This window comes from Vombatus ursinus, unplaced genomic scaffold, assembly GCF_900497805.2.
Source record: "Vombatus ursinus unplaced genomic scaffold, bare-nosed wombat genome assembly UNPS02014909.1, whole genome shotgun sequence".
Classification (NCBI taxonomy): Eukaryota; Metazoa; Chordata; class Mammalia; order Diprotodontia; family Vombatidae; genus Vombatus; species Vombatus ursinus.
In genome coordinates this window covers 5,100,952-5,126,407 of record NW_020954687.1, presented here as the reverse complement: position 1 = coordinate 5,126,407, position 25,456 = coordinate 5,100,952, and the positions used below count along the sequence as shown (strand labels likewise).

The window sequence follows — 25,456 nt, the reverse complement described above, 5'->3', positions numbered from 1 at the left end:
TGTTTGTTGACTCACAAGAAGAGGTGAATTGCAAGGCAGTTTAGAGCAAAAGGTCTAGCCCCACTTATCCAGTTTCTTTCAGTTGTTGAGTTCTTTGTAAAATACAGTTTCTTGTAAAATACAGAGAAAATCTAATCCTCGATCCATCCTAGCCCCCTCTTTTTTCCTCCATTTTGGGTAATGAGAAACCACTGGAGGATTCTTTATATATTATTTGATATTGTTCAGTCATTTTCCAGTAGCATCTGACTTTTCATGACCTCATTTGGGAGTTTCTTGGTAAGGATACTGGAGTGGTTTGCCATTTCCTTCTCCAGCTCATTTTACATATGAGGAAACTGAAGCAAACAGGGTAGGTGACTTGCCCGGGGTCACACAGCTAGTAAGTGTCTGACGCCAGATTTGAAATCACTAAGATGAATCTTCATGACTTCAGGCCCAGCACTCCAACTAGTGCTCTAGGTGACTAGAAGTAGGGTCATAAAAAATTAAGAAGAAAATATTTGACCAAAATAATACATATTAATTTGAGTTGCATGGGAATAAAAGCTAACTAATAGCATATATATATGTATATTTGCTATTTATTATCTGCTAAGCACTATGCTAAGTACTGAGGATAAAAATACAAAGGTGAGACACTTTCTGCCTTCAAAAAGTTTGCATTTTAACAAGGGAAAACATGGTATAGAGGAGTGGCAGTCAGGTAGGAATATTTTTATTTGGGAAATCATGGGGATGGAGAGTGGAGATATAGAAGAGTTGATTGATGTGCCCTTTCCAGGAGCAGTATTAATTTGTGCTTACAGAGCTGGAAAAGGGAACAAGGGAGGGGAGACAAAGAAACAAAAGCATTGGCAGGCCTAGGACCAGATAAATCTAGTAGGAAATGGGGGGAAATTAATAATTTACTAATTTATGTCATGGGAATATGAAAGAAATCTTTAATAATTTGTTAAAAGTAAATATTAATTTAATATATGATCTGATAGCTAGAAGGGCTGGTTAAAGGCACATATTAGGAACATAAAATATAATTATTTAATTGTTTAGTTAGCCATATAATTGACAAAAAGTTCAGTTTCAAATTTGTAAAAATATTTTATTTAAGAAGAGGAGAAACTGTAGTATAGTGGATAGAGCATGGGACTTGACTCAAGAAGATGATCTAATATTTATTTAGATATTGAGACACTTACTAGCTGGGTGACCCTGGACAAGTCACTTAAACTTTCTGTGATCATGCTTCCTTATCTGTAAACTATGGGAGGGGCTTTGAACTCAATAATCTCCATTGTCCCTTTTAGCTATAAATTTGTAAAAAGAATGAAGTAGAATAACCACTGAAGCAAAGCCCAAAAGTGTGTTTTAAGGTTGAAAGACTCTGGAATTCCATTAGTCAGTTTTATAGAGAATAGTGTCTATTTCTTGGCATGATGTAAAATGTGATGTTTTGTCCCTATCTTAGTCAATTTTTAGGGTACATTATGATTTTTAAATAATTAATGACCAATGAAATATGGCTTCTCATGTTGTAGTGCTATAGAAGTCAATATCTTAAATGTTTGCTATGTATCTCTGCACTAATTATTTCCACATTTCAGATGCTTATTGGCAAAGAGGGTCTTGGGGCCCTGAGCACAACAATAACACATCTGCCTATTTTGTATTACATAGATGACTTTAACAGAGTGCTTCTGAAACATGAATTGGAGACCAGCAAAGAGAGTGAACATGATTCAGAAGAATCATCTGATGATGATAGTGACACTGATGAGCCAAGCAAATACATCAATGCTTCTTTCATAACAGTACGTATTTTAAGTACTTATTTAAATATTGAAAATATATTTAAATATTTGATATTTAAAACAAATATTTTAAATGTGCCACAATTCTAGCACACACATATTTTCAAGTGTATCAGCATGTTATCAGAATATTTGTTGAAGCCATTTAGGATGAAATAATGAGGTTAACCAACCTTATGTGTTATATTAGGAAACAACATGTCACTTTGAAGTTTTCTTGTTGTTGTTCAGTCACATCCAACTCTTCATGATCTCTTTTGGGATTTTCTTGGCAAAGATACTGGAATGGTTTGCCTTTTTTTCTTCTCCAGGTCATTTTTCCAGATGAAGAAACTGAGCCAAAGAGGGTTAAGTGATTTGCCCAAGGTCGCACAGCTAATAAATGCCTTGAGATTGGATTTGAACTCATAAAGATGAGTCTTCCTGATTTCAAGTCCAGTGCTCTAGCACCACCTAGCTGCTCAACCACTTAAAAATTTAGTTAATCTTTTTATTTCACTATTAATTGAAACCAAAATCTATGTAGTTATATGTTGTCCTCATTCTAAAAAATACCCCTCCCTTCCACCCCAGACACTATTCAAAAGATTTCTTTCCTTACCTTGATTTTATATAAAAAGTTGTTCTTTAGCTTGAGGGAATGAAGCTCTACAGGTTTTCCTATCTAGCTCTAATCATATTGAGCACTGCTAGAGTGAAGAGAATCTATATGATTTTCAGAATCTTAACATAAATTATGAAGGGAAATGTACCTCAATGAGAAGAACAAGGTGCGAAAAGCATGTGGCATAGTGGATAAAGCACTCTGCCTGGGGTCAGGAAAACCTGGATTCAAATCTGCTTCATCCACTTATCTGTGTGACCCTGGGCAAGTCACCTAACCAACGTTTGCCTTAGTTTCCTCAACTATAAAATGGAGATAATAACAGCACCTACCTCCCCAGGCTGTGAGAGGATCGAATGAGGTAATATTTGTAAGTGTTTAGTATAGTGCCTGGCACAGAGTAGGTGCTATATAAATGCTAGTTGTTATCATCATCATCATCATCATCATCATCATCATCATCATCATACTGTGATGGGGAAAGGACAAATTGATAGGATTTGGTGTTTTTTTAATTTTTAAGCACTTCAAGATTATGGTACATTATATAGTAGTGTAGTGTTAAGGGCAGCTAAGTGGTGTACTAGATAGAATGCTGGCCTGGAGTCAGGAAGATTCATCATCCTGAGTTCAAATCTGGCCTCAGACACGTACTAGCTGTGTGACCCTGGGCAAGTCACTTGACCCTGTTTGTCTCAGTTTCCTCACCTGTAAAATGAGCTAGAGAAGGAATTGACAAATCACTCCAGTATCTTTGCCAAGAAATCCCCAAATTAGGTCACGAAGAATCAGACATGACTGAACAACAATAATAAGTGAAGTGTTTAGAAGACTTGGGTTCAGATCCTGCTTAGACATATACTGACTGGTCATGAGCAAGTCCCTTAACCTCTAGGTACCCCAGACAACTTCTTCAGGCTCTTAATTGTGGAAGAGTTCCTAATCTTTCCTCAGTGGAGGAATTATCCAAAACAATGAAAGCACAGGTCCAGAACAAAAACAAAAAAGGCAAAAATCACCTGAAGAAACACTCACACGTGCACGTACACACACACACACACACACACACACACACACGCACACACGCACACACACAGAAGGAAAACAATTCTAATTAGAATGAGGAGAAAAGCAACACATTTTGTTTTGAAATTTTCAGGCAAATTATGTATATTACCACGTCAATCATATTACCTTATAAGGTATGTGAACATAAAATAGGGATAGAGATCAGGCCTGTGATTTCATTGCTGCAAGAAACTCCCCATTGAGGAATTTCTTTCTTCCAATATAGATCAGGACCTTCTCTGTAATTAGGCTTAGTGAGATATCTAGAGCACTGAGAAATTTTTGACTTCCCCAAGGTCAGTCAGCCATTATGTGTCAGAGGTAAGCCTTTAACCTGGACCTTCCTGGCTCCAAGGTCAGCTTTCTTATTATTCTATCATTATCTCTTTTCCTGTCCCATGTAGCAGAAATTGCAAATAAAAGTAGATTTTAGGAATTCAAGTTTGAAATGATTTAGCTAAAATGTTTTCACCCAGTGGGCCTGAAACTTTTTGGTAGAAATATTAGTTTTTTATTTTAAAAAAATTCCTTTGCTCTAATAAAACAAATGTTTTAATTTCACTTTTATTTGCACGTAAATGTCATGAATATTCCTGGTCTATGAGTTTTTGTTTCTTTAGTTTCTTTTGATATATCTTTTTCTTTGGGGCACCCTCTTCTTTGGTTGAGGGATTCCTTTTCTGTTAAGTATCATCTCAATATGACAAGGGAACTCATGCATAAATTAATTTGGCCAGAAGCCCTTTAAGTACACCTTCATATTGTAGAAGTCTTGTTGACCTAAATATGCTCATTGATGAGAGAATTTACATCCCAACCCTTACTTAAGTTCTGCATTACATTCTGAATCTTTTGAGCACTTGCAGCAAGAACTTGACAAGCTTTTTTTTTTTTTGGAGGGGGCATTAGCTTTGAGTACTGCTCCACTACTTTGCCCAGGCATATCTGCCAACTTCACCTTTGAATCTACAGAAAAGAAAACACTGTTTCTTCAATGTGACATATTTTGATTATAAGGTAGCTTTTCTGATACACATGCCTTTGATAGCTTGGGCATGGGCATTTTTGAAGTGGACTCAAATTTGAACCTCTTGATTTACATGGTTTTGTGGGGCTCTTGGACTCAAAGAAACATCTCATTTTAATTTATCACCCGAGGTGGTTCACAGGAAGAAACATCATTTGTTTTTCATAGACTGAGATGGTTTCCCTTTAAGGAAGCAAGAAGGCTATACTAGAGATTTGGTGGGGCATGAACTATTGGTGCAGCATCCTTGTTACATGAGGCATAAAGAGGCCAACCTATGAGGAATTGGTCCCCAGGAGATTTAGCAGAATTCCACTTCCCTGCTGAGTCTGTCTGACTCCAAATTGCTCCTCTGATGAATGAGGAATCTGGGGGAGAACACTGTCTATTTGTAGTAATTATATTCTCTTAAATCCACTATTATAAGTAAAATTATTTTTATTGCATTTTATGGTTCATCAGGGTTTCACTGAGTTGCAGCCATGAGCCTGAATCACCAGTCTGGTCTGAGCTAGACTTGGCCCAGAACATGATTTAGTCATCTTTCCTTAAATCAGCATTTGCAGATCACTCATGGTGTATTAAATAGGACCAGCTGGTGAAAGTCTTCTTTAGTTTCTGTGGTTGAAAAATTCATCTTTGGGGCAGCCAGGTAGCGCAGTGGATAGAGCACCAGCCCTGAAGTCAGGAGGACCAGAGTTCAAATTCGGCCTCAGACCAAACACTTGACACGTACTAGCTGTGTGACCTTGGGCAAGTCACTTAACCCCAATTGCCTCACTAAAAAAAAAAATTCATTTTCACCCATGTAAGCCAATATTTTAGAGAAGAAAGTGATTTAACTCATCCAAGCTATTCTTCTGATGATAGACAAACAGTCCATCAATGGGTCCATCCTTAATGCCTTTCCAACCTACTAGGACACTCCAGCCTTTATACTCTCTGGGCAAAGTCATTAAGAACCCAAAATCACTTCTGTATATTTTGATCAAACTTTACAGAATGAATTCAATGAAGGTTTTGTTACTATTTATTATTGTTAGAAGTCAAGAGTTTCATCAAGGAAAAATCAACACAAACAACAAAAATAAAAAGCAGAGAAAGAATGTAATATACACTACTAGTAACATAAGGGAAGATGTGTGAGAAAGAATAGGCAAGGAAACAATGGAGATTTGGTGGGAATGGGAAACTAGTTTTATGCTTTATGATTCGAAGGGGATTAAATTAAATGTAGTTATTAACCATATTTGGTTTTTATAATGATTTTAAGTGTTGTTTCTAATAAGTCAATTTTAAAAGGTGAGAGTTATTACTGAGTTCAATCAGTTTTTGAGTATTGAATGCTGTAGCTCCCCAGTGGAGAAAAGGACTGAAATCATTCTGGGGAATTTTAGATCCAGCTACCTATACTGGAAGCTCATCTGAAATATTTCCTCAGTCTTCACCAGTCACCCTGCTTGCTATAAAGAAAATTACTGGGTTGGGCAGGGTGGTACAAACCTATAAATCCAGCTACCAGGGATGCTGATTCTTATGATCTCTTAAGCTCAGGAGATCTAAGCTTCAGTGAGCTACAAACTGTTCTAACTACATCTGGAATCAATAAGGTAAGCCACTAAGTGTGGATAGGAAGGTGAAAGGGGGGTACTGGACTGCCTATGGGGAGACAAGCCAGAATAGGCTGGAAACAGAGTAGGTCAAAGAACCCATGTTGACCAGAAGTGGGATCAGTCCTGTAAGTAGCTCCTGCTCATCCATCCTTGGTGAGATGAGAAGACCCAGTGAAGGAAGGAAAGATGGAAGAGAGGGAGGGAGGAAGGAAGGTTGGAGGAAGGACCATAAGGAGGAAGAAAGGAATTGAACAATTCTATCCATATGCCAGATATGGCTTAACTGTTGTAATCAATGTTAGGGAGAATGTATTGCCCTCTAAAGTAAAATCAAATCAGTGTCTTTAAAATTTTCCTCATACCATCATTCTCTTGACATCATATTGTTTGTATCAATTAATTATATTACCAATTGCTTATTTTAAAGAATATGTCTTTATTTAGTATTAACCAAGGATACTGTGGGTTTTTTTTTAGACCTACTGGAAACCTGAAGTGATGATTGCCACCCAAGGGCCACTAAAGGAGACAATTGCTGACTTCTGGCAAATGGTTTTTCAAAGAAAAGTCAAAGTTATTGTAATGCTGACAGAGCTGAAAGATGGGGAGCAGGTTTGTCCTCTGCCTCTGCTACACCCTTTCCTGATTGCCATCCACAAATCAAGATGGACTTTATAGGAGGTCTTAAGGGAGTCAATATCAATTTCTACTCCCATAATTTTAACTTTTATCACTTTGTGGATGACTCTTATATTTCTCTAGTTCCAAACTCCTGTTCCATTATTAAAATTTTTTTCATATCTCTTTGTTTTAAACTCATCATGTCCCAAAATGAACTCCTCCCATGTTATCTCCTCCTCTTTGCTTCTCCATTACTATCAACGGTATCACCATCTTCCCAGACTCACAACATAGGTGTCATCCTGGACCCCTCCCTTTCTATCACTCTCTACTCCATATCCAATGTGTGACCAAGTCCCATTAATTTCACCTTTGCAACATCTTTCATCTATGCCCATCATCTCCTCTGATATTGCCACTACCCTCATGAATGCCCTATCACCTAATGCCTAGACTATAGCCTCCTTACTTCAAGTCTCTTTCCACTCTAGTCCATCCTCCATTAAGCTATCAAAATAATATTCCTAAATTAACTTCTGATTTTGTTATCTTTCTCATTCAATTAACTTCAGTGGCTCTCTCTTATCCTCAGGATAAAATATAAAACCCTCTACCTGGCTTTTATCCATTATAACCTGTCTCTTTCCTATCCTTCCAGTTTTCTTACATGTTACTTCCTTTAATATATTCTACAACCAAGTGACACTGACCTCCTTGTATTTCCTCTCACAAGAGAATGAACCTCCCAACTCCCTGAATTTTCAGGACTCTCTTCCATGCCTGGAATTCTCTCCCTCTTCATCTTTACCTCCTGTTTTTCTTTGGCTTCTTTCAAGTTTCATTTAAAATCTCACTTTTTCTATGAAGATTTCCTGATCTCCCATAATGCTAATACCTTCCCTCTAAGATTTTCTCCATTTTCTCCTTAATTTCTTTTGCTTGTACTTAATTGTTTTTATGTTGTTTCTCCCATTAGATTGTGAACTCCTTGTGGACGGAGACTATTTTTGCCTTTCTTTGTATTTTTAATTTTTAATCACTTCTTAATGTGTACATACTCTCTGTGCTTTTGGTATCAATTAGAATATACATTAAGAATGTAAGTACTAACATATTCTCCCAAACCTAGGAAGTCTGTGCTCAGTACTGGGGAGATGGAAAGCAAAAATATGAAGATGTGGAAGTAGAAATGAAAGACATGAACAGATCTACAGCTTACACCATTCGTGTATTTGAACTGAGACATGCAAAGGTATAAAAATTAAGTGAAGTGGCGGATTTATTTGGATAGATTTAATTTACTACTGTTGGTTTAACTGAAGATAAGAACCCCATGGTAGCTACAGTTCTGTAATATTTGAAAACATAATTTGTAAAATACTTAAGAGAAAGTATTTCTGATTACAAAGATAGATATGAGATAGATGATTATCAGAATGAAAGGTATGCTGAATTATCACTTGAGTTAATAACATTTCCATGACATCTGGTTTTTAGAGGAAAGATGCCCGAACAGTTTATCAGTATCAGTATAACAACTGGAAAGGGGAAGACCTTCCCACCCAACCCAAAGAATTAGTTTCTATGATTCGAAACTTCAAAGAAAAACTTCCAAAGAAACATGGCACTGAAGGACAAAAACATCACAAGACGGCATCTCTTCTTGTTCACTGCAGGTAAGAATGAATGAGCATCAGATTCATATTCACATTCACATTTGCCACATTGATCATCATTTTCACCAAATTCCATTCATCTTGATTTATTAAGAAAATAGCATATGGGGGCAGCTAGGTGGCACAGTGGATAGAGCACCTGTCCTGTAGTCAGGAAGACCTAAGTTCAAATCTGGCCTCAGACATTTGACACTTACTAGCTGTGTGACCCTGGGCAAGTCACTTAACCCCATTGCCTAGCAAAAAACAAACAAACAAAAAATAAGAAAATAGCATAGGTATAACACAAGTTTTACATAATATTTATGAATTCACTCAACAAATATTTAAGTGCATACTATGTACATACTAGTACTCTGAGAGATGATAGGGATAGGATGATTGAAAAAAAAAAAGGATCGAATCTCCAACCTCCAAGACCTTAAAATCAAAGGGGTAAGTTACAATGTGAAAGGCTTAATAATCAGCCAACAAATATTTATTAAGCACTTACTATTATGCCAAGCACGGTACTAGATGCTGGGGATACACAAAAAGGCAAAAGATAGTCCCTGCACTCAAGAAACTCACAATCTGCAAGGTAGCACATGCTCTGGAACTATTCTCCCAACACCCATTTGCACTGGCAGGTTGAGTCCTGAGAGGTTTCTTCTTATTCCCTTGAGTTTCTAGGAGAACCAGATGGGGTGTAGTGTTTTATGGTGCTATAGTTAAAAAGCCCCAACCAGAGTTCTCTCTCCCAATTGTCAGCTGATATCAATTAATCAGCCAGACTAAATTAACTTTTAGAAAGCGGGACTTACTATGATGTTATATTAAAACTGGTTGGTACAAAATATTGCATCCCCAAAGCCTTTCATCAGTACATACAGAAACCAGGGAGAATAGAGTTCACACATAGAGAGCATATGTGGTAAAGAAAGAATTCACACTTCTCTCTTTAACACAATTCTGAAATCTGTCTTTTTACTTCTCTCTTTTACCTTTCTGAATTTAAACTCTGGGTCCTTTTTGTGAATTAATTCACTATAACTTATGGCTAGTAACTAAATTTTCTCCCTCTGTCTATGCTTAAATAAATTACATTTGTCTCATAATCACAGGAAAGTCCTGTTATTCCTATTTCCCTAGTAATTAACCTAAAAAAAGGTATCTAATTCTTTAATTCTTCATATCCAAATCACTGAAGCATATTGTGTTCTACTTCATCCTCTTCTTCGCAACCCCAAATCCTTTTCTTTATCCTCACTATTATTGCTAATCTCTCAATTCTTTTCTGGTCCATCATGACTTCACTGGCTACACACCTTCCTTTCCCCATCTTTACTCCTAGGCTGCTAACCAGCTCAACTCTTTCCTGTCCTCTTCTCTTGAATCCCTTGTTTTCTTCTTACATTGCTGATTTTCCTGTGCTAAGCCTCAGCACTGTATTACTTCCACTCACCACTGCCTTCATACCTACTGACATGAAGTTGAAAGAACCTGGTGAAAAAAATCATAGAACTGTGCTGAATCTACTACAAATTTATATTATAAATATCTCAACTGGACCCCCACTATGGCGAGTCAATTCTTTTACACCTTTATATTAGTTAACTATTTTTGTGCTGGCTAATGAGTTCACTACCCCACTCACCGTGGCAGTTTTTCATTCTTTTTTTTTTCTTTTTTGAAAGGAAGAAAATAATTTTATTTCATTTTGCATTATATTCTATTTTTTAATTTCTATTTATTTTTAATACTCCATTTTAATGTTTTGAGTTCCAAATTGTCATCCTCCCTCCAGCTCCTCTCCTACCCATTGAGATGACAACCAATATGATATCAATTATGCATGTGAAATAATGCAAAACATATTTTATATTAGTCATATTGTTTAAAAAAAGCAAGAAAAATAAAGAAAGTGAAAAAGCATGCTTCAGTTTTTACTAGTAGTTCATCAGTTCTCTCTCTGGAGGTGGATAGCATTTTTCACTATTAATCCTTAGAATTGTTTTGGATCATTGTATTGATAAAACTAGCAAAATATTTCACAGCTGATCATCTTCACAATATTGCTGTTACTGCAAACAGTAATCTTCTGGTTCTGCTAACTTTACATCAATTCATATAGGTCTTCCTGGGTTTTTCTAAAACCATTCCCCTCATCATTTCTTATAGCACAATAACAATCCATCACAATTATATACCACAATTTGTTCAGCCATTCTCCAGTTGATGTGCATCCTCTTAATTTCCAATTCTTTGCTATCACAAAAAGAGATGCTATAAATATTTTGTACAAATCAGTCTTTTTTCTTTGTCTCTTCGCTTCTTCTTCCTTTACTTCTTTGGGACATAGACTTATTGTTAGGTCAAAGGTTATGCATAGTTTCATTGCCCTCTGGGCATAGCTTCCCATTGTTCTCCAGAATGGTTTGAACAGTTTACAATTCCATCAATTATACATCATTATATATAATATTATATATATATAATATTACATATTATTAGTATATTAGTGTCCCTATTTTTTGACATCCCCTCTAACAACTGTCATTTTCCTTTTCTATCATGTTAGCCAATCTGATGTGTGTGGTGTGAGAGTTATTCAAATTTGTATTTCTCTATTCAATAGTGATGGAGAGCATTTTTTCATTTGACTACACATAGCTTTGATTTTTTTTTTCTTTAGAAAATTGCCTGTTCATATCCTTTGACCATTTATCATTTGGAGAATGGCTCTTATTTTTATAAATTTGACTCAGTTCCCTATATATTTGAAAGATGAGGCCTTTATCGGAGAAACTTATTGTACAAATTCCCCCTAGTTTCCTGCTTTTCTGCTTTTTGACTGCACTTGTTTTGTTTGTGAAAAAAACATTTTTAATTTCATAGGATCAAAATTATTCATTATACTTCCTGTGATGCCCCCTGTCTCTTGTTTGATCACAAACACTCCCCATATCCATAGACCTGAAAGGTAAAATTTTCCATGCTCTCCTAATTTGTTTATTATATCATCCTTTATGTCTAACTCCTTTCTATTCCAATTCAATTTTCTCCAGAGGCTTATCATATTAACTTTTCTGAAATCCAATTCATCTCCTTAACTTCTTTCTTATTTATTTTATGGTTAAATTTATCTAGTTCTCAGAGGGAAAGTTAGTCACCTACTAGTATCATTTTACTATTTCCTTCTGTAACATTTAACTTTTTCTTTTAATAATTTGGATGCTATGCTTTGGGGTATTAGTACTGATATACTTCATTATCTATGGTAGCTTTTATCAATACATAGTTTTCCTGCTACATGAGATCATTTCCCCCATTCTTGCTGTCCTCCCCCCTTTCTCTCAGTGCATCCTTTTTTGTACCCTATCATTTTTTTCAGATCATCCCAATATAATTGACTCATACCCATGCCCTCTGTCTATGAATGCTACTTTTAACTACCCTAATAATGAGAAAGTTCATAGGAGTTACATATATCATATTTCCATATAGGAATGTAAACAGTTTAACCTTGTTAATCCCCTTTTAATTTCTTTTTCATATTTACTTTTTCATGCTTCTCTTGATTCTTGTGTTTGAATGTCAAATATTTTATTCATCTCTAGTTTTTTCATCAGGAACACTTGAGAAGTCCTCTATTTTATTTAAATATCCATTTTCCCCCTTGAAGGATAATACTCAGTTTTGCTGGGTAGGTAATTCTTGGTTATAATCCTTGCTCTTTTGCCTTCTACAATATCATATTCTAAGCCCTCTACCCCTTTATCATGGAAGCTGCTAAATCTTATGTGATTCTTGCTGTGATTCCACAATATTTAAATGATACCTTTCCGGTTTCTTGTAATATTTTCTCCTTGTCTTTGGACCTCTAGAATTTGGCTATGATGTTCCTGAGAGTTTGCATTTTGATATTTCTTTGAGAAGGTGATTGGCAGATTCTTTTGGTATCTATTGTGCCCTCTAGTTCTACGATATCAGGGCAGTTTTCTTGTGTAATTTCTTGCAATATAATGTATAGGCTCTTTTTTTTAATCACAACTTCCTTTCCTATATCTGATAATTATCTCTCCTTGATATATTTTCCAGGTCAATTGTTTTTCTGATGAGAAATTTCACATTCTTTTTTTTTTTACTTTGTTTTATTGCTTCTTGATGTCTTGTGGACTCTAATTCCCACTTGCCCAATTTTAATTTTTAAGGAGCTGTTTTCTTTAATGAAATTTTGTATCTCTTTTTCCATCTGGCCAACTTTTTTGAGATGTTATTTCTTCAGTATTTTTTGTATCTCTTTTATCAAGCTATTAATTCTCTTTTCATAATTTTCTTGCATTACTCTCATTTTGTTTCCAAGTTTTTCCTCTATTACTCATCCTTTTCTTTAGCTCTTCTAGGAATTCTTGTTGGGCTTGTATCCAATTTGCATTTTCCTTCAAGCTTTTGAGCTGTTTTCACATTGTTGTCTTCTTCTGAGTTTGTGTTTTGATTTTCCCTGTCAACATAGTAGTTTTTATGGGCAGGTTCTTTTTTTATTATTTTGCTAATATTTCAAGTCCATTTCTTAACTTTGAATTTCATGTTAAAGTTAGACTCTGATCATCAAGGGTTAAGGGAAATTATCCCAAGCTTCAGGTATTTTTTGTACTGCTGTTTTCAGACTTAATTCTGAGGGTCTGTAAGTTTTTGCTTCCAAGGTGGTGTGATCTGGGGAGTGGTACATTCACTTTTCTCCTGGTCTGTACTATGGTCTTTATCCAGGAAGGGCCCCTGTTATCCTATAGCTGTAAATGCTAATGTTCCTCTCTGTCCTGGAACTGAGACCAAGGCCCCTCCTCCCTTGAAGTCTCAAATATTCCTCTCTACCTTAGAAATGTGACCTGAAATTGCATATGGGCATTGAAGTTCTAAATAACCAGGTTCTGTAATCAGTACCAGAATAATGACCTCCTGTAATGTCTTTTGACCAGTTGACCAATCCCCTTACTATCTCTTAGATGAGATCTCCCAAAACTCCTCCTTCTGCTGTTTGCTACTGTGTTTGTTGAAGCTGCCTCCAAGGCCCCCTGCTGCTCCTGCTGCTGCTGCATATGTTCTGGGCTAGCACTCACCCTGGTGTCACAGACCCCTCCTTCTAACCTCCTCAGTTGTACTGGGTTAGAAAAAGGTCTAATCCTGATTTTTTTGTTGGCTTTGCTGCTCTAGAATTTGATTTGATGCATTATTTTAAAGTTGTTTGGAAGGAAATGTTGGGAGAATTTAGCTGTAGTACTTCCTCTACTCTACCATCTTGGTTTTGCCCCTGGCAGTACTTCCAAAAATGTTTTGACCCTATATCAAACTTGTTATGTGTCCCTCCCTCTCCCAACCCTCTCAGCTAAGTACTAATCCTTATATTTCACTAAAAAAAAGTCTATGCCATTCTCTGAGATCTTCCTGTTCTTACCTCCTCATCTCTTATAACTCAAATGCCTTCTTCCACTATCATCGCACCTGTCTCACCTTAAGAGGTGGCCCTTCACCTTGCCAAGGTCACTCCCTCCACATGCATAAGTGATCCTATTCCAGCCTATCTTTTCCAGGAGATGCCCCATCATGTCTACTTTCTCACTAATCTTCAGTCTTTTTCTATCTTTTGGCTGTTTCCCTACTAACTGCAAACAAGCCCATATATCTCTCATCTTCAAAAACAAAAACAAAAACAAAAACAAAACCCAATTCTCATTTATCCATTTCTTCCTAGCTATTGTCCCATATCTCTCTTCCCTATTATATCTAAACTCCTTAAGAAGGCCACTAATGGTAAATGTTTCCATTTCATTTCTTCTCAACGCTCTACAGTCTGGCTTCTAACCTCAACATTCATCTGGAACTGCTCTCACCTAAGTTGCCAGTTATCTCTTAATTGCCACATCTAATGGTCTTTTTTCAGTCCTCATTCTTCTTGACCTCTCTGTAGCCTTTGTCACTGTCAATCAACCTCTTCTCCTTGACACTCTCTTCCCTTTAGATTTCTGTGACTACTCTCTTCTAGTTCTCCTCCTGCTCAGTTTCCTTTACTAGATCTTCCTCTGGGTCATGCACATTTACTGTGGGTGCCCCCCAAGGTTCTGTCCTGTACCCTCTTCTTTTCTCCCTCTATGCTCTTTCACCTGGTGTCCTCATCAGCTCCCATGGATTCAATTGTCATCTCTATGCTGATGATTATCAAATCTACTTATCTAGCCTTAATCTCTCTCCTGACCAACTCTTCTCCCCAACTGCCTATTAGACATCTTGAGCCAGATGTCTCATAGACATTTTAATTTCAGCATGTCCAAAACTGAACTTATTATCTTTCCCATCATTCCTTCTTCATTTCCCATCAACTGTATTACCATTGAAGGTACCATCATCCTTCTAGTCATCCAGACTTCAACATAAGTGTCATCCTCAATGCTTTGCTCTCCTTCATTCCCTCATATAAAAAAAATTATTAAGTCCTGTTGATTCTACCTTCACAACATCACTCCTCTGACACTGCCACTTGGTGTAGGCTCTCATCACCTCATATACATTTGTTTCAACAGTCTGATGGTTGTCTTCATGCCTTAAGCTTCTCCCTACTCCAGCGCATTCTCCATTCTGCTGTCAAATTGGTCTTCCTAAAGCACAGGTCTGACTACATCACACACTCCCTCCCCACCCCTACAATTCAATAATTCAATCCAGGACTTCTTATTACCTCCTAAGATCAAATGTAAAATGTGGTGTTCAAAGCCTTTCATAACCTGGCCTATTCCTACTTTCCAGTCTTCTAACCCTTATTGCTTCCTTTCTCTCCCATGTAGTCTGAGATTCAGTGGCACTGATCTCCTTACTTTTTTCTAAGATAGACCATCTTTAGATTCCATACATTTTCACTGGCTTTGATCTATGCCTTCAATTCCCTCCCTCTCCATTTCTCTCTCCTGGTTATTTTTAAGTCCCAGCTAAAATGCCACCTTCTACAAGAAGCCTTTTCTAATTTCGTTTAATGATAATAACTTACCTCTGTGGGTTATCCCCAATATTATCCTGTATATCTATATTGTTAATACCTATCATTTCTCCCATTAGACTATGAGGTCCTTGATATCTGAGCCTTTTTTTTTCTTTCTCTGTATTTCAGAGTTTAGTGCAGTGCCAGGCACATATTAGGCACTTAATGAATACTTACTGACTCAACAACTAAATAAAGAATATCTCTAATCCTTTGGTTCTTTGTATCCAGATCAGTGAAACTTACTGTGTTCTGCATTTACCCATTCACTTATTGCATTCAAAAATGAATAGCTGCTATCTAAGAATTCTGAGTCAGACTAACTACTTCAGTCATTGTTACAATTCTGAGCAGAAGTATGCTTTAGACAGCTCTCCCACTGATTAACATAATCTAAATCAGCCACTGCATTTCTCAGAAGTCAGCTTATGCCCCTTCTACAGGAAGCACAATTATTACGGGAGGTAGGAGTGAAGAAAACTGATGGATGGTGTTGAGGAGGGAGCTGAAGGAGGATTTTAAGTTCCTACTTCCCCAAACCCTCAAAATGTCATGACAGAAATTATTTTAGAGAGTCAAAATTTTGTCCAAATCCCTCATTTTATAGAGGAGAAAATACGCTTAGCCTAAGCATAGGGGCGATAACCCAGGACTCCTGGTCCAGTTCTCTACTAGCCAGTTTGCTGAAATTTGGCTTTTGCGCATCTGGCCAAAGCTTGCTCACCGTCCTTTCCCAAGTATTTTTTGGCCCCTATTCTCAAAATTTAGGATGAACATTGAAAAGGAAGAGAGGCTTTCTATGTTTCCATGGTATTTTCTGAGTCCAAATCACCCACCCTAGAGAGATCAACCTAACAATTTCCTCTGAAAGTAGAGACCTGAGATTTTCCACTCCCACACCCCCCCAACCCCTAGCCTTTAGTAGATTGTACTAGGTACCTGTATCTGTGCTATCTTCCTTTTCTGTCTTAGGAGTCAGCCAGAGGTCACTTTGGCACTAAGAAATCACCTCCCAGGAACCAGAACCAGACCTTCTTCCTTATCCCTAGGATCCCCTAAGTTGAGTTCCACCAGCCACAGATCATATCTGTTCTCTTCTTGAAGGCTGGCCCACATCCATACAGCTCCCCCATTATGGGGGAGCTGTCACAGTCTCACTAGTCTCCATCCTGACCCAGTAACCAGTGGGCTATACAGCAACAGCTTTCTTTGTTAGAGGAGAACAATTGATGTCACTGCTGTCTAAATTCTTCATCCTAGATCAAAGCTCCATTCATTCTATCATGGTGATAACTTTACTCACAACAGTAAAATATGAAGCAAGGTATTTTGCTGAAAGAGAAGAGGACAGCTTGGGGCTTGGGAAAAGAAGTTTGGAATAGGCACCATAGAGAATGTTTCACAGAGCCCTTCATGAGGTCCTACTTGAAATTATGGCACATGGATTATTGGTAAATATAGTCAACCAAGGTTTCACAACTTCCTACAGGATTATTCTAGTGCTTTAGAGGAGGAACAGAGGAAGAAAATGATTGGGGTGACCCAGAGTAGAGGATTAGAAGTGGAGTAACAGAGGAAGAATACAGGGGAAGCCAAAGGATGAGGTTGGGTTCTATTTTTTTTTATTGGGGAGGCAATTGGGATTAAGCGACTTGCCCAGGATCCCATAGTAAGTGTCTGAGGTAAGATTTGAACTCAGATCTTCCTGACTTCAGGGCCAGTGTGCTATCCATTGTGCCACCTAGCTGCCCCTGAGTTTTAAAGATAAAAATGATATGAAGATAAATAGTAAAGGAGGATTGTTTTTATGACTGTGAAAGAATCGTTTTGTAAAAAAGACTATGCATATTTATTTGCCACTAAACTTCCTGCATTACTGGTGGTTCTTATTTAGATTATAATAGGGTTTTTCCCTTTGGGGGGTAAAAGTTTATTATATTTTCTTTGCTGCAGATCTTTGGACAATACACAAACTTTGGCAAACACTTAAGTTGACCTGACCTACTTAATAATTTCTGCTGGTAGATTTTTCCCCACTGAACTTATCAGTGAAAACACACAAGTATACACTCGTGCGCATACACACACACGCACACACATATTTGGCAGTCTAGATAGCTATAAAAATAATTGTTTCTTTTAGCTGAGTAAAATACTTTGGCTGTTGATGTGATCACAAATTAATCTTTTTTTTAAAAAAAATATATAATTTATTTTTGAAAAATCCGTTAGTGTTGACAAGACTACATTGTTAAATGTGATTTAAATTATGGACTCTGGCAACCTCATTCCCATGACATTCTCTTTCTCTGTAAAACTGTAATTTAAGTTCCTTTTTCCTTTTTGTAGGGATGGATCCCAAAAAACAGGAACATTTTGTGCTTTGTTCAATCTTCTGGACTCTGCAGATACAGAAGATGTAATCGATGTTTTTCAAGTAGTGAAATCTCTGCGCAGAGCCAGGCCAGAAATGGTTTCATCTTTTGTAAGTAAATCTTATGAGGAATTTGAACATTTGTTGTTGTTGTTGTTCTTCTATTTAAACAGGTCTCTACTTCTCTCTTTGTTTCTCTTTCTCTGTTTTTCTTTCTGCATGGTAGGGGTTCTTCACCTGGGGCACATGCACCCCTGAAGTAGATTTCTGTGGGTCTATGAACTTGGATGGAAAAAATAAATTATGACTTTCACTAACCACAAATTGGAAGTTATGTTTCCTTATGAATGTAGACAAAAAAACTTTATTCTGAGAATGGGTCCATAGGCTTTACCAGACTGCCAAAGGGGTCCACATCACAAAAAAAAAATTTAAGAACCCCTGCTGTGGAGAAATTAGATCAACAATTGTGCCTAGCTCAATAATTAGAAACTGATAGCATACATGTAGTATGTATATATCATATATCTATGTATAATATATATTTATAAATGTATATATGTATAGCGTACATACATATTTCACATGCACATGTATTTATATATAAAACTTAACAAATTAAATGCTAATAGCTTAAAACTACTAAGACTTTTGGGACACCCTGTTGTGCATGTATATATATGAATTGGGGGGAAAGAGAGAGATAGAGAGACAGAGACAGAGATTGACAGAGAAAGAGAGGAGAAGTTAGGACTTGTAGATAAAGAATACTTAATTAGGTGAAAATTCACCACATTATTAAGTGATTGATAAACTAATTTAGGATTTGTATAATTTATTTTGCACCCTGAGAGAAAATAAGCTAGATTTAGAGTTTGGTCCTTGGTGCATAATGAAACCTTCCTGTAATGTTCCTCTAGAAGTCTGTGCTGAGACAAAGCTAATTACTTTGTAATGAGGTGCTTTTAGCATTTGAAGACATACCTGTACATTTCTTAATACTGTCCTATAACCAAGAATATTCTAGTAAGGCCACGTATACCTACCTGCATAGGATCACTACTTATGAAAGAGATTCATAAGCATCCAACTAATGCCTGAACCTAAGTGCCTACTATGTGCCTAGCCCTATGCTAAGCCCTGGGCATACAAAGAAAGGCAAAAAACATTCCCTGATGTCAAGGAGTTCACATTTAACACATTTTGTTTTTATATCCAATTACTTCCCAGTAATTAGAGGCAGTTAAGTGGTGCTGTAGATAGAGAGCTGGGTCTGGAGTCAGGAATATCTGAGTTCATATCTGGTCTTGGCACTTAACTAGGTCTATGACCTTTGGGAAAATCACTTAAACTCTGCCTCAGTTTCCTTAATTGTAAAATGGGGGCCATATGGTCACCTACCTCACAGGGTTATTATGGGGATAGAACGAGACATTTGTAAAGGACCACACACAAAGCCTGGCTCCCTTCCCTTCCCCAGTAATTCCCCCATAGGTACACTCCTTTTTCAAAGAAGCAGTTAAGTAAAGCTTTTTCAACTAGTGACTATAATATTCTGCAGAGAAAGTGTGTTCTGGCACCAGCCATCTGGAACCACTATTGATTATTGCATTTGATTTGAGATCTATAATCCCCTCTTGTCATCTCCAATTGCATTATTGTAGTTGTGTATGTCATTCTCCTAGATCTTCTTTCTTTATTTGGCACCAGGTCATATGACTTGTTCCATCTTTCTCTGATTTCCTTAGAGCTGTCATTCTCATTCTATACAGCATAATAATATTCTATTGAGTTCATACTGTGACTCAGCCTTTGAAGTAGTTCTAAACCCAAGAAGTTCAGAAAGGTCTTCCTAATCTTTATGTAGCTTTCTGCTTCCATGACTTCCGGCTGTTTATTGAGTTTATCTACTATCAATTTTTATATTGCACCAAAATAATTGCATCATCTTTCTTTTCTCCAATTTCTTCTTTCCTTTTTTTTTTAATTTAAAGGAACAGTACCAGTTCCTGTATGATATCATTGCAAACACTTACCCTGCCCAGAATGGACAAGTAAAGAAAAGCAGCCATCCACAAGATAAAATTGAATTTGACAATGAAGTGGACACACCAAATCAGGATGCTAACTGTGTTAGCTCATCTGGTGATCTGGATAAACCCCAACAAAAAAGCAGAAAGGATGAAGAATCAAAGACCACAGATGGTACTAAAGAGACTGAAAGCTCTTCAAATGGTCCCACAAATCCAACCCTAACAGAAAGTGCCTAGGGAAGTACATGGATCTAGGGCATTGTTAATGAAGCCTTTGACTTTCTTTCATTTTTCTGTCTTCAAGGGGTAGAAAAGGAACAAAAGTCTGTTTGAAATCCATGGATCCATGGAATTCATGGAACTGGTGACCACAGTATTTTTTAATCCTAGGGAAATTTATTTTATATATTTTTTACAAAATCCTTTGTATAGTCAAATGCTTATTCAAAACATTTTTCTGCTATTAACTAATGGGCTTTCTTCATCAGTTTTTGTTTGGTTCTGTTTTGTTTTAAGGAGAAAAACTTCAAGTGAAAATGTTATCTTAAAAGAGGGTAACTTATGAACTATCTTTTATTACCTCAGAGGGAAAACCAATTTTAATTAAGTCTGTTATTTAGTTTGGGACACACTATTTTATCAGCTAAAACCTGTGTGCAGGCCATGTTTTGAAATGAAAACAAGAACATTTTCCAGAATGACCTCAAGATGTCCCCATTGTTCTACGTAAACTGATTTTGCAGTTCGATATTTGACTCCTACGAGGGGGCATCAAAGAGCAGTAGTATATGCTTGTGCAAAGTCTGTTAAGGAAATTCTCTGTATTAAGTCTTGGCATCCCTACAGACCATGTGTTAGTATTTAGTCCACTCTTTTTCCATGCTTATTTAACCTAATTTAAACAGGGTTAACAAATGAACATATTTTGCTGTCTCTGTGTAGTACATACAACTTCTTTGATATAAACTGCTCTCAGTACAGGATTTGGAATTAATTATTTAGTATATTTACATATCCTGCGCCACCCCCACCTCAAGTTGTTTATTGTTTGTTGCAATTGAAGTCAAATAAACATCTTTTAAAAGACACAAACTCAATAGATAGTTAACATACATAGAATGGAAAAACTGGAACTGTACAAATTCATTTGTATAAAATATTTATTCCTGAAAGGATTTTCTAAGTAATTCTGTATTTAGTTATCAGCAAAACACAGCCCAGTCAGTCTGCTTGCTTATGTTTATCTTATTGGATGCTGGTAGTTCAGTATCAAAGCATTTGCTTCAAATCTTTCCATTTTTTTTTTAATATTAAAGAAGGTCATTGCAAAACTCAGTATGAAATACCCACTGTTTTATGTATGTATGTCAGTTACAGATCTTGGTAGTTGAAAAAATAATATTAAACTACATGTAATGTATCATAAGTGGTCACATAGTAAAGCTTACCGACTGGTGAAGGATGTTGCAAACCATAAGTGCTACATAAATGTAATCTATTTTCAACATTATTGTTAGTGTTGTTCATAAGAAATAGAAACCTCAAGATCCTTGATATTTCACTTTAGAACCATTGAAACTAGGGATAAAGAGCATCTGCTTACAAGTCTCTGTGTTGAGGTAAGGTCATTTCTATTGGTCATATACTGTATTTAAGTTGACAATTGACTATGACTTACTGACCAGTTTGAGCTTCCCAGATGATTCCATTGCTTTTCATTCTCTCCATATATTCAATGCTATTCCAAAAACATTTTTTAAGTGCCTACTATGTGCCAGGCATTTTACCACATATATCATCATGTTCATCAACATGATGCTTTTTATTACCGTTATTATTTGTCTTTTTTTTTTCGACAAAGGAAAATGTCCGAAGGCACCTTTAGAGAGATTTTTATAGTAAGTAATGAATTGGGAGAGAGAATTTGGGAAACCTTATCAGTACTATGCTCCAGGCCTATCATTTATCACACCAGTTTGGAACTACTGCAATGATGTATTACCACTTGATGCCTCAGTTCTCCATCTGTAGCTTGAGATAATAGCTGCCAGAGAATATATGTAAAACACTGCCTAGTATTCAAGTATGGGAGATGTGTGGTTTTCAAACTAGGGTCTTTATTCCATGACTGGCCTATAACTAGCAGTTTATTACACTGGTTCAGAACACAAGAATAACCAACAAAAACAACAGCAAAACAGTTTTGATATAGGATTCAAAATGTGCATTTCCCAATGCTATTTAAATCTATGCTAAGAAGCATAAAATAAAGATTGTTTTTTAAAAAATAGTCACAAGAATGGTTATTTCCCTGTTTGAAACTTCTATAAGACTTTTCAATCCCCCCAGTGGATTAGAGAAAGAATAAGGTAAGTGGTCCATGAAGTCTATGTCCCTAGAGAAGGAGTCCATCAATCATTAGAGGATTTCTGTCATTGACAGTGAAATTGCATTACAGACATATGCTGTTTTCCTCCCCAAACTACAAAAGTGAATGGAGAGGCCCTGAGAATAAGGCTACATATATATGAGCCAAACTTATAGAATTATAAATCTAGAACTGGAAGGTGTGCCCAGATGTTATCTAACTTCCTGGTTTAACTGATGAGGACACTGAGGTCCTGGAAAGCCTAAATGACTTGCAGATATCTCACAGGTAAAGGTGTAGTTTCAACCAAGATCCTTGGACACCAGTGCTCTGCTCACTTTTAGGAAGCCAAGGATGCTTGTGGATAGAGCACTGTCCTTAAAGCCAGGAAGACCAGAGTGGGTTGTGAGGATAAAATGAGATACTATCTGTAAAGCATTTTGCATACTTTAAAGTGCCATATAAATGCTAGTTATTATTATGATTACTGTATTCAATATATGTTATAATATACAGAAATTTAAATTGAAAAAGATGAGATGAAGATGAAATAATATTTGATCTTTGAGTCAGTAAGGAATCACTGGGGAGTGACTTATCAGACCTAGGATTCAGGAAAATCACTTTGACAGATGTGTGTGTTAAGGGGAGACTTGAGGCAGAGAAGCAATTTAGGAGGCTTTGTCTAGGTGAGAAGTGATGAAAGTCCTAACTAAAGCAATGGCTGTAGGAGTAGAAAGAGGAAAATAGATGCAGGAGATAATGTGGAGGTAGAAAACACACAATTTGAAAACTGAATGGATATGTGGCATGAAGGAGAGGAAGGAGTTGAGGATGGTGCCTAGGTTGTGAGCCTGCATGACCTTGACAGCAACAGGGAAGTTTAGAAGGTGAGATTTGGGAGGAAAGGTCATAATGTAATGTGGTGGATGATCTAGAGTACAATCTCTCCATCTCTGCTCATCCTGTGTGACTTTCAAAAGAAAAAGGGTAAATAAAAAGGGAGTGGGGCAGCGAGGTGGCGCAGTGGATAGAGTACCAGCCCTGAAGTCAGGAGGACCTGAGTTCAAATCCGGCCTCAGACTAAACACTTGACACTTAGTAGCTGTGTGACCCAATTGCCTAAAAAATAAAAATAAATAAATAAAAAGAGAGTGGCATTGTACATGAAGAAGAAATACTCAAGTGAGGAAATCGGAGGGGGAAGCATTACAGAGAATATTTTCTTGAAGTTCAAAGTAGCGAGACACAAATAATTTTGTCATTGAAGTATACAATAGACTTCCTTTACAGAAAGAGGAAATAGATGAGGAATTTTGGGAAAAGATCCTTTATGGTACAGAGGCATAATTGTGATTGCAACCCCAATTATCCAATTATCTGCTAGAGCTCTCTCTCTCTGTCTCTGTCTCTCTCTCTCTCTCTCTCTCTGTCTCTCTGTCTCTCTGTCTCTCTGTCCCTCCCTCTCTCTCTCTCTGTCTCCCTCTCTGTCTCTGTCTCTGTCTGTCTGTCTGTCTCTCTCTGTGCGTGTGTGTGTGTGTCTCCCTCTCTCTCTCTCAAAAGCCGAGCAGGTAATAACTTCTTAATTCACCTTAGATAATTTTACCCTTCAAAAAGTAGAGGAATCGACAAGGGAAATTTTGTTCTGAATCTGATTCATGATAAACAGTGAAGAACTAGTTTCTAGAATGGAAATGATGGGAACTTTGAAAGGAAATTATTATATCCTAGTCTTTGTGATAGAGAAGCAGAAGAAATCTGGGCATAGAAATGCACTTTAATTTTTGAGAAAGCGTATTTTAAAGAATTCATAGGAAAGATAATTAAGATCCCAGGAAGTAAAACGCTACCTTCCCCGTCCTGTCTCAAGGTGCTTTGTTGCTTTAGCTAAGCTGCTTCATCTGCCCTGTGATTGGCACCGTTAGTCAATCAATAAACATTCATTAAGCACTTACTATGTGCTGGGCCCAGTGCCAAGCACTGGTAGTTGGTCAGTAGCTGATGGGGATGGCTGGCCCCTTCTCTACAGGAGCCATCTCTCCAGATGATGACTGGTCTAGAAGCAGGCCTTTCATCTGGAAGGTGACTCTGTTTCCAGGATTCTTAAGTTCATCTACCTGTTAGTTGTATTTATTCAGCAGTTGTTACTAGTAGTGACGAGGAAGTCAGGGCCTTTCTGCATAATGATCTCACCCCTCATTGACTACTGCAGGGAGTAGACTGGAAGCAGATCTGGTGGTTTAGAGGGTATTGTTATTCCCTAGACTCCTGGGTTGAGGCCTAGATGGAAACCATAGAGGTTTAAGATGAGATGGTGGTCAAGAATGGTAGAAGTTCAACTTGACTGGCATGTGCTGAATCCCAGCTCCCTCTTATGGTACCCTGCAAAAGCAACTTGGAATTATTTTCTTTCTTTCCCCCTTTTTTTCTTCTCACAAAACAGACTGTGCAAAAATAGTTTCTAAATATAAATTTCTGACAATGTCGTACAATATAGTCAACTCAGCTGAAATCACACACTACGTTGAAGTTATTATACAAAAATAAACAAACTCTTCAGCATCCATGGGAAAGACTGGTGGGAGCCTGGGCAGTTCTCTTGATGAACATAAACAGAAATCACCTCCCCACAAAAATGAGTGCCAGGAAAGAAAACCCTACAATAAATCACAAATGTCATTGTTCAATTGTCTCTTTATTTGGTAATCAGAACAAGTTCTTACTGTTTGGTTTATATTTCAGTGTGTTTGTCACAGGACCCATCAATGGATATTGAAAAAATTTAACAGAGAGCTATAAAATCCAAACCATATTTGCACAGGCCTTTTTTTCATTCATTAGATGCAGAAGGTACATTGAGTCAACATCTTATTCTGCTCTTCCATATTCTTTATGTTCCTTTTATGGCTTTTCTACAGAGTAATGCATAAAGGACCTTATGGGGAAAACCCCAAACACAAAAAGCAGAATATTCCTGTCTCATGTTCTACTCCCTCCCTGAAAACAGGGCTCCTGAAGTGCTGTTATATATCCATAGGATGTAATAGGCTCCACCGTTCAGACATAGGTACTAAGGACACCTTCCCACAAGGTTCAACTCAAGAGCTATCTTGTAGGAAAGTCTTTCCTGATCAGCCCTGTTGTAAAGATTCCTTCCTTCCTCAAACCACCTTATATTCACTTATATGTGGATTGATTGTATCCTGCCTCCTTTCTATGCCCCTCTCCTAAGAAGAATGTAAGCTACTCGAA

The 25,456-nt window shown here is 37.0% G+C and overlaps 1 protein-coding gene across 6 annotated transcripts in view; it reads left to right on the top strand.

The window, feature by feature from the left end:
* Positions 1 to 21,346, top strand: part of PTPRC (protein tyrosine phosphatase, receptor type C) — a 136,297-nt gene extending 114,951 nt beyond the window's left edge. For all 6 annotated transcript variants that reach the window (XM_027843402.1, XM_027843400.1, XM_027843398.1 and 3 more), the window contains 6 exons: positions 1,678 to 1,811; positions 6,601 to 6,735; positions 7,874 to 7,996; positions 8,242 to 8,420; positions 17,779 to 17,914; positions 19,798 to 21,346. In XM_027843402.1, the coding sequence (XP_027699203.1) occupies positions 1,678 to 1,811; positions 6,601 to 6,735; positions 7,874 to 7,996; positions 8,242 to 8,420; positions 17,779 to 17,914; positions 19,798 to 20,073 (983 nt within the window). In that variant the 3' untranslated portion in view covers positions 20,074 to 21,346. The remainder of the gene's footprint in view (positions 1 to 1,677; positions 1,812 to 6,600; positions 6,736 to 7,873; positions 7,997 to 8,241; positions 8,421 to 17,778; positions 17,915 to 19,797) is intronic.
* Positions 21,347 to 25,456: the final 4,110 nt, after the last annotated feature.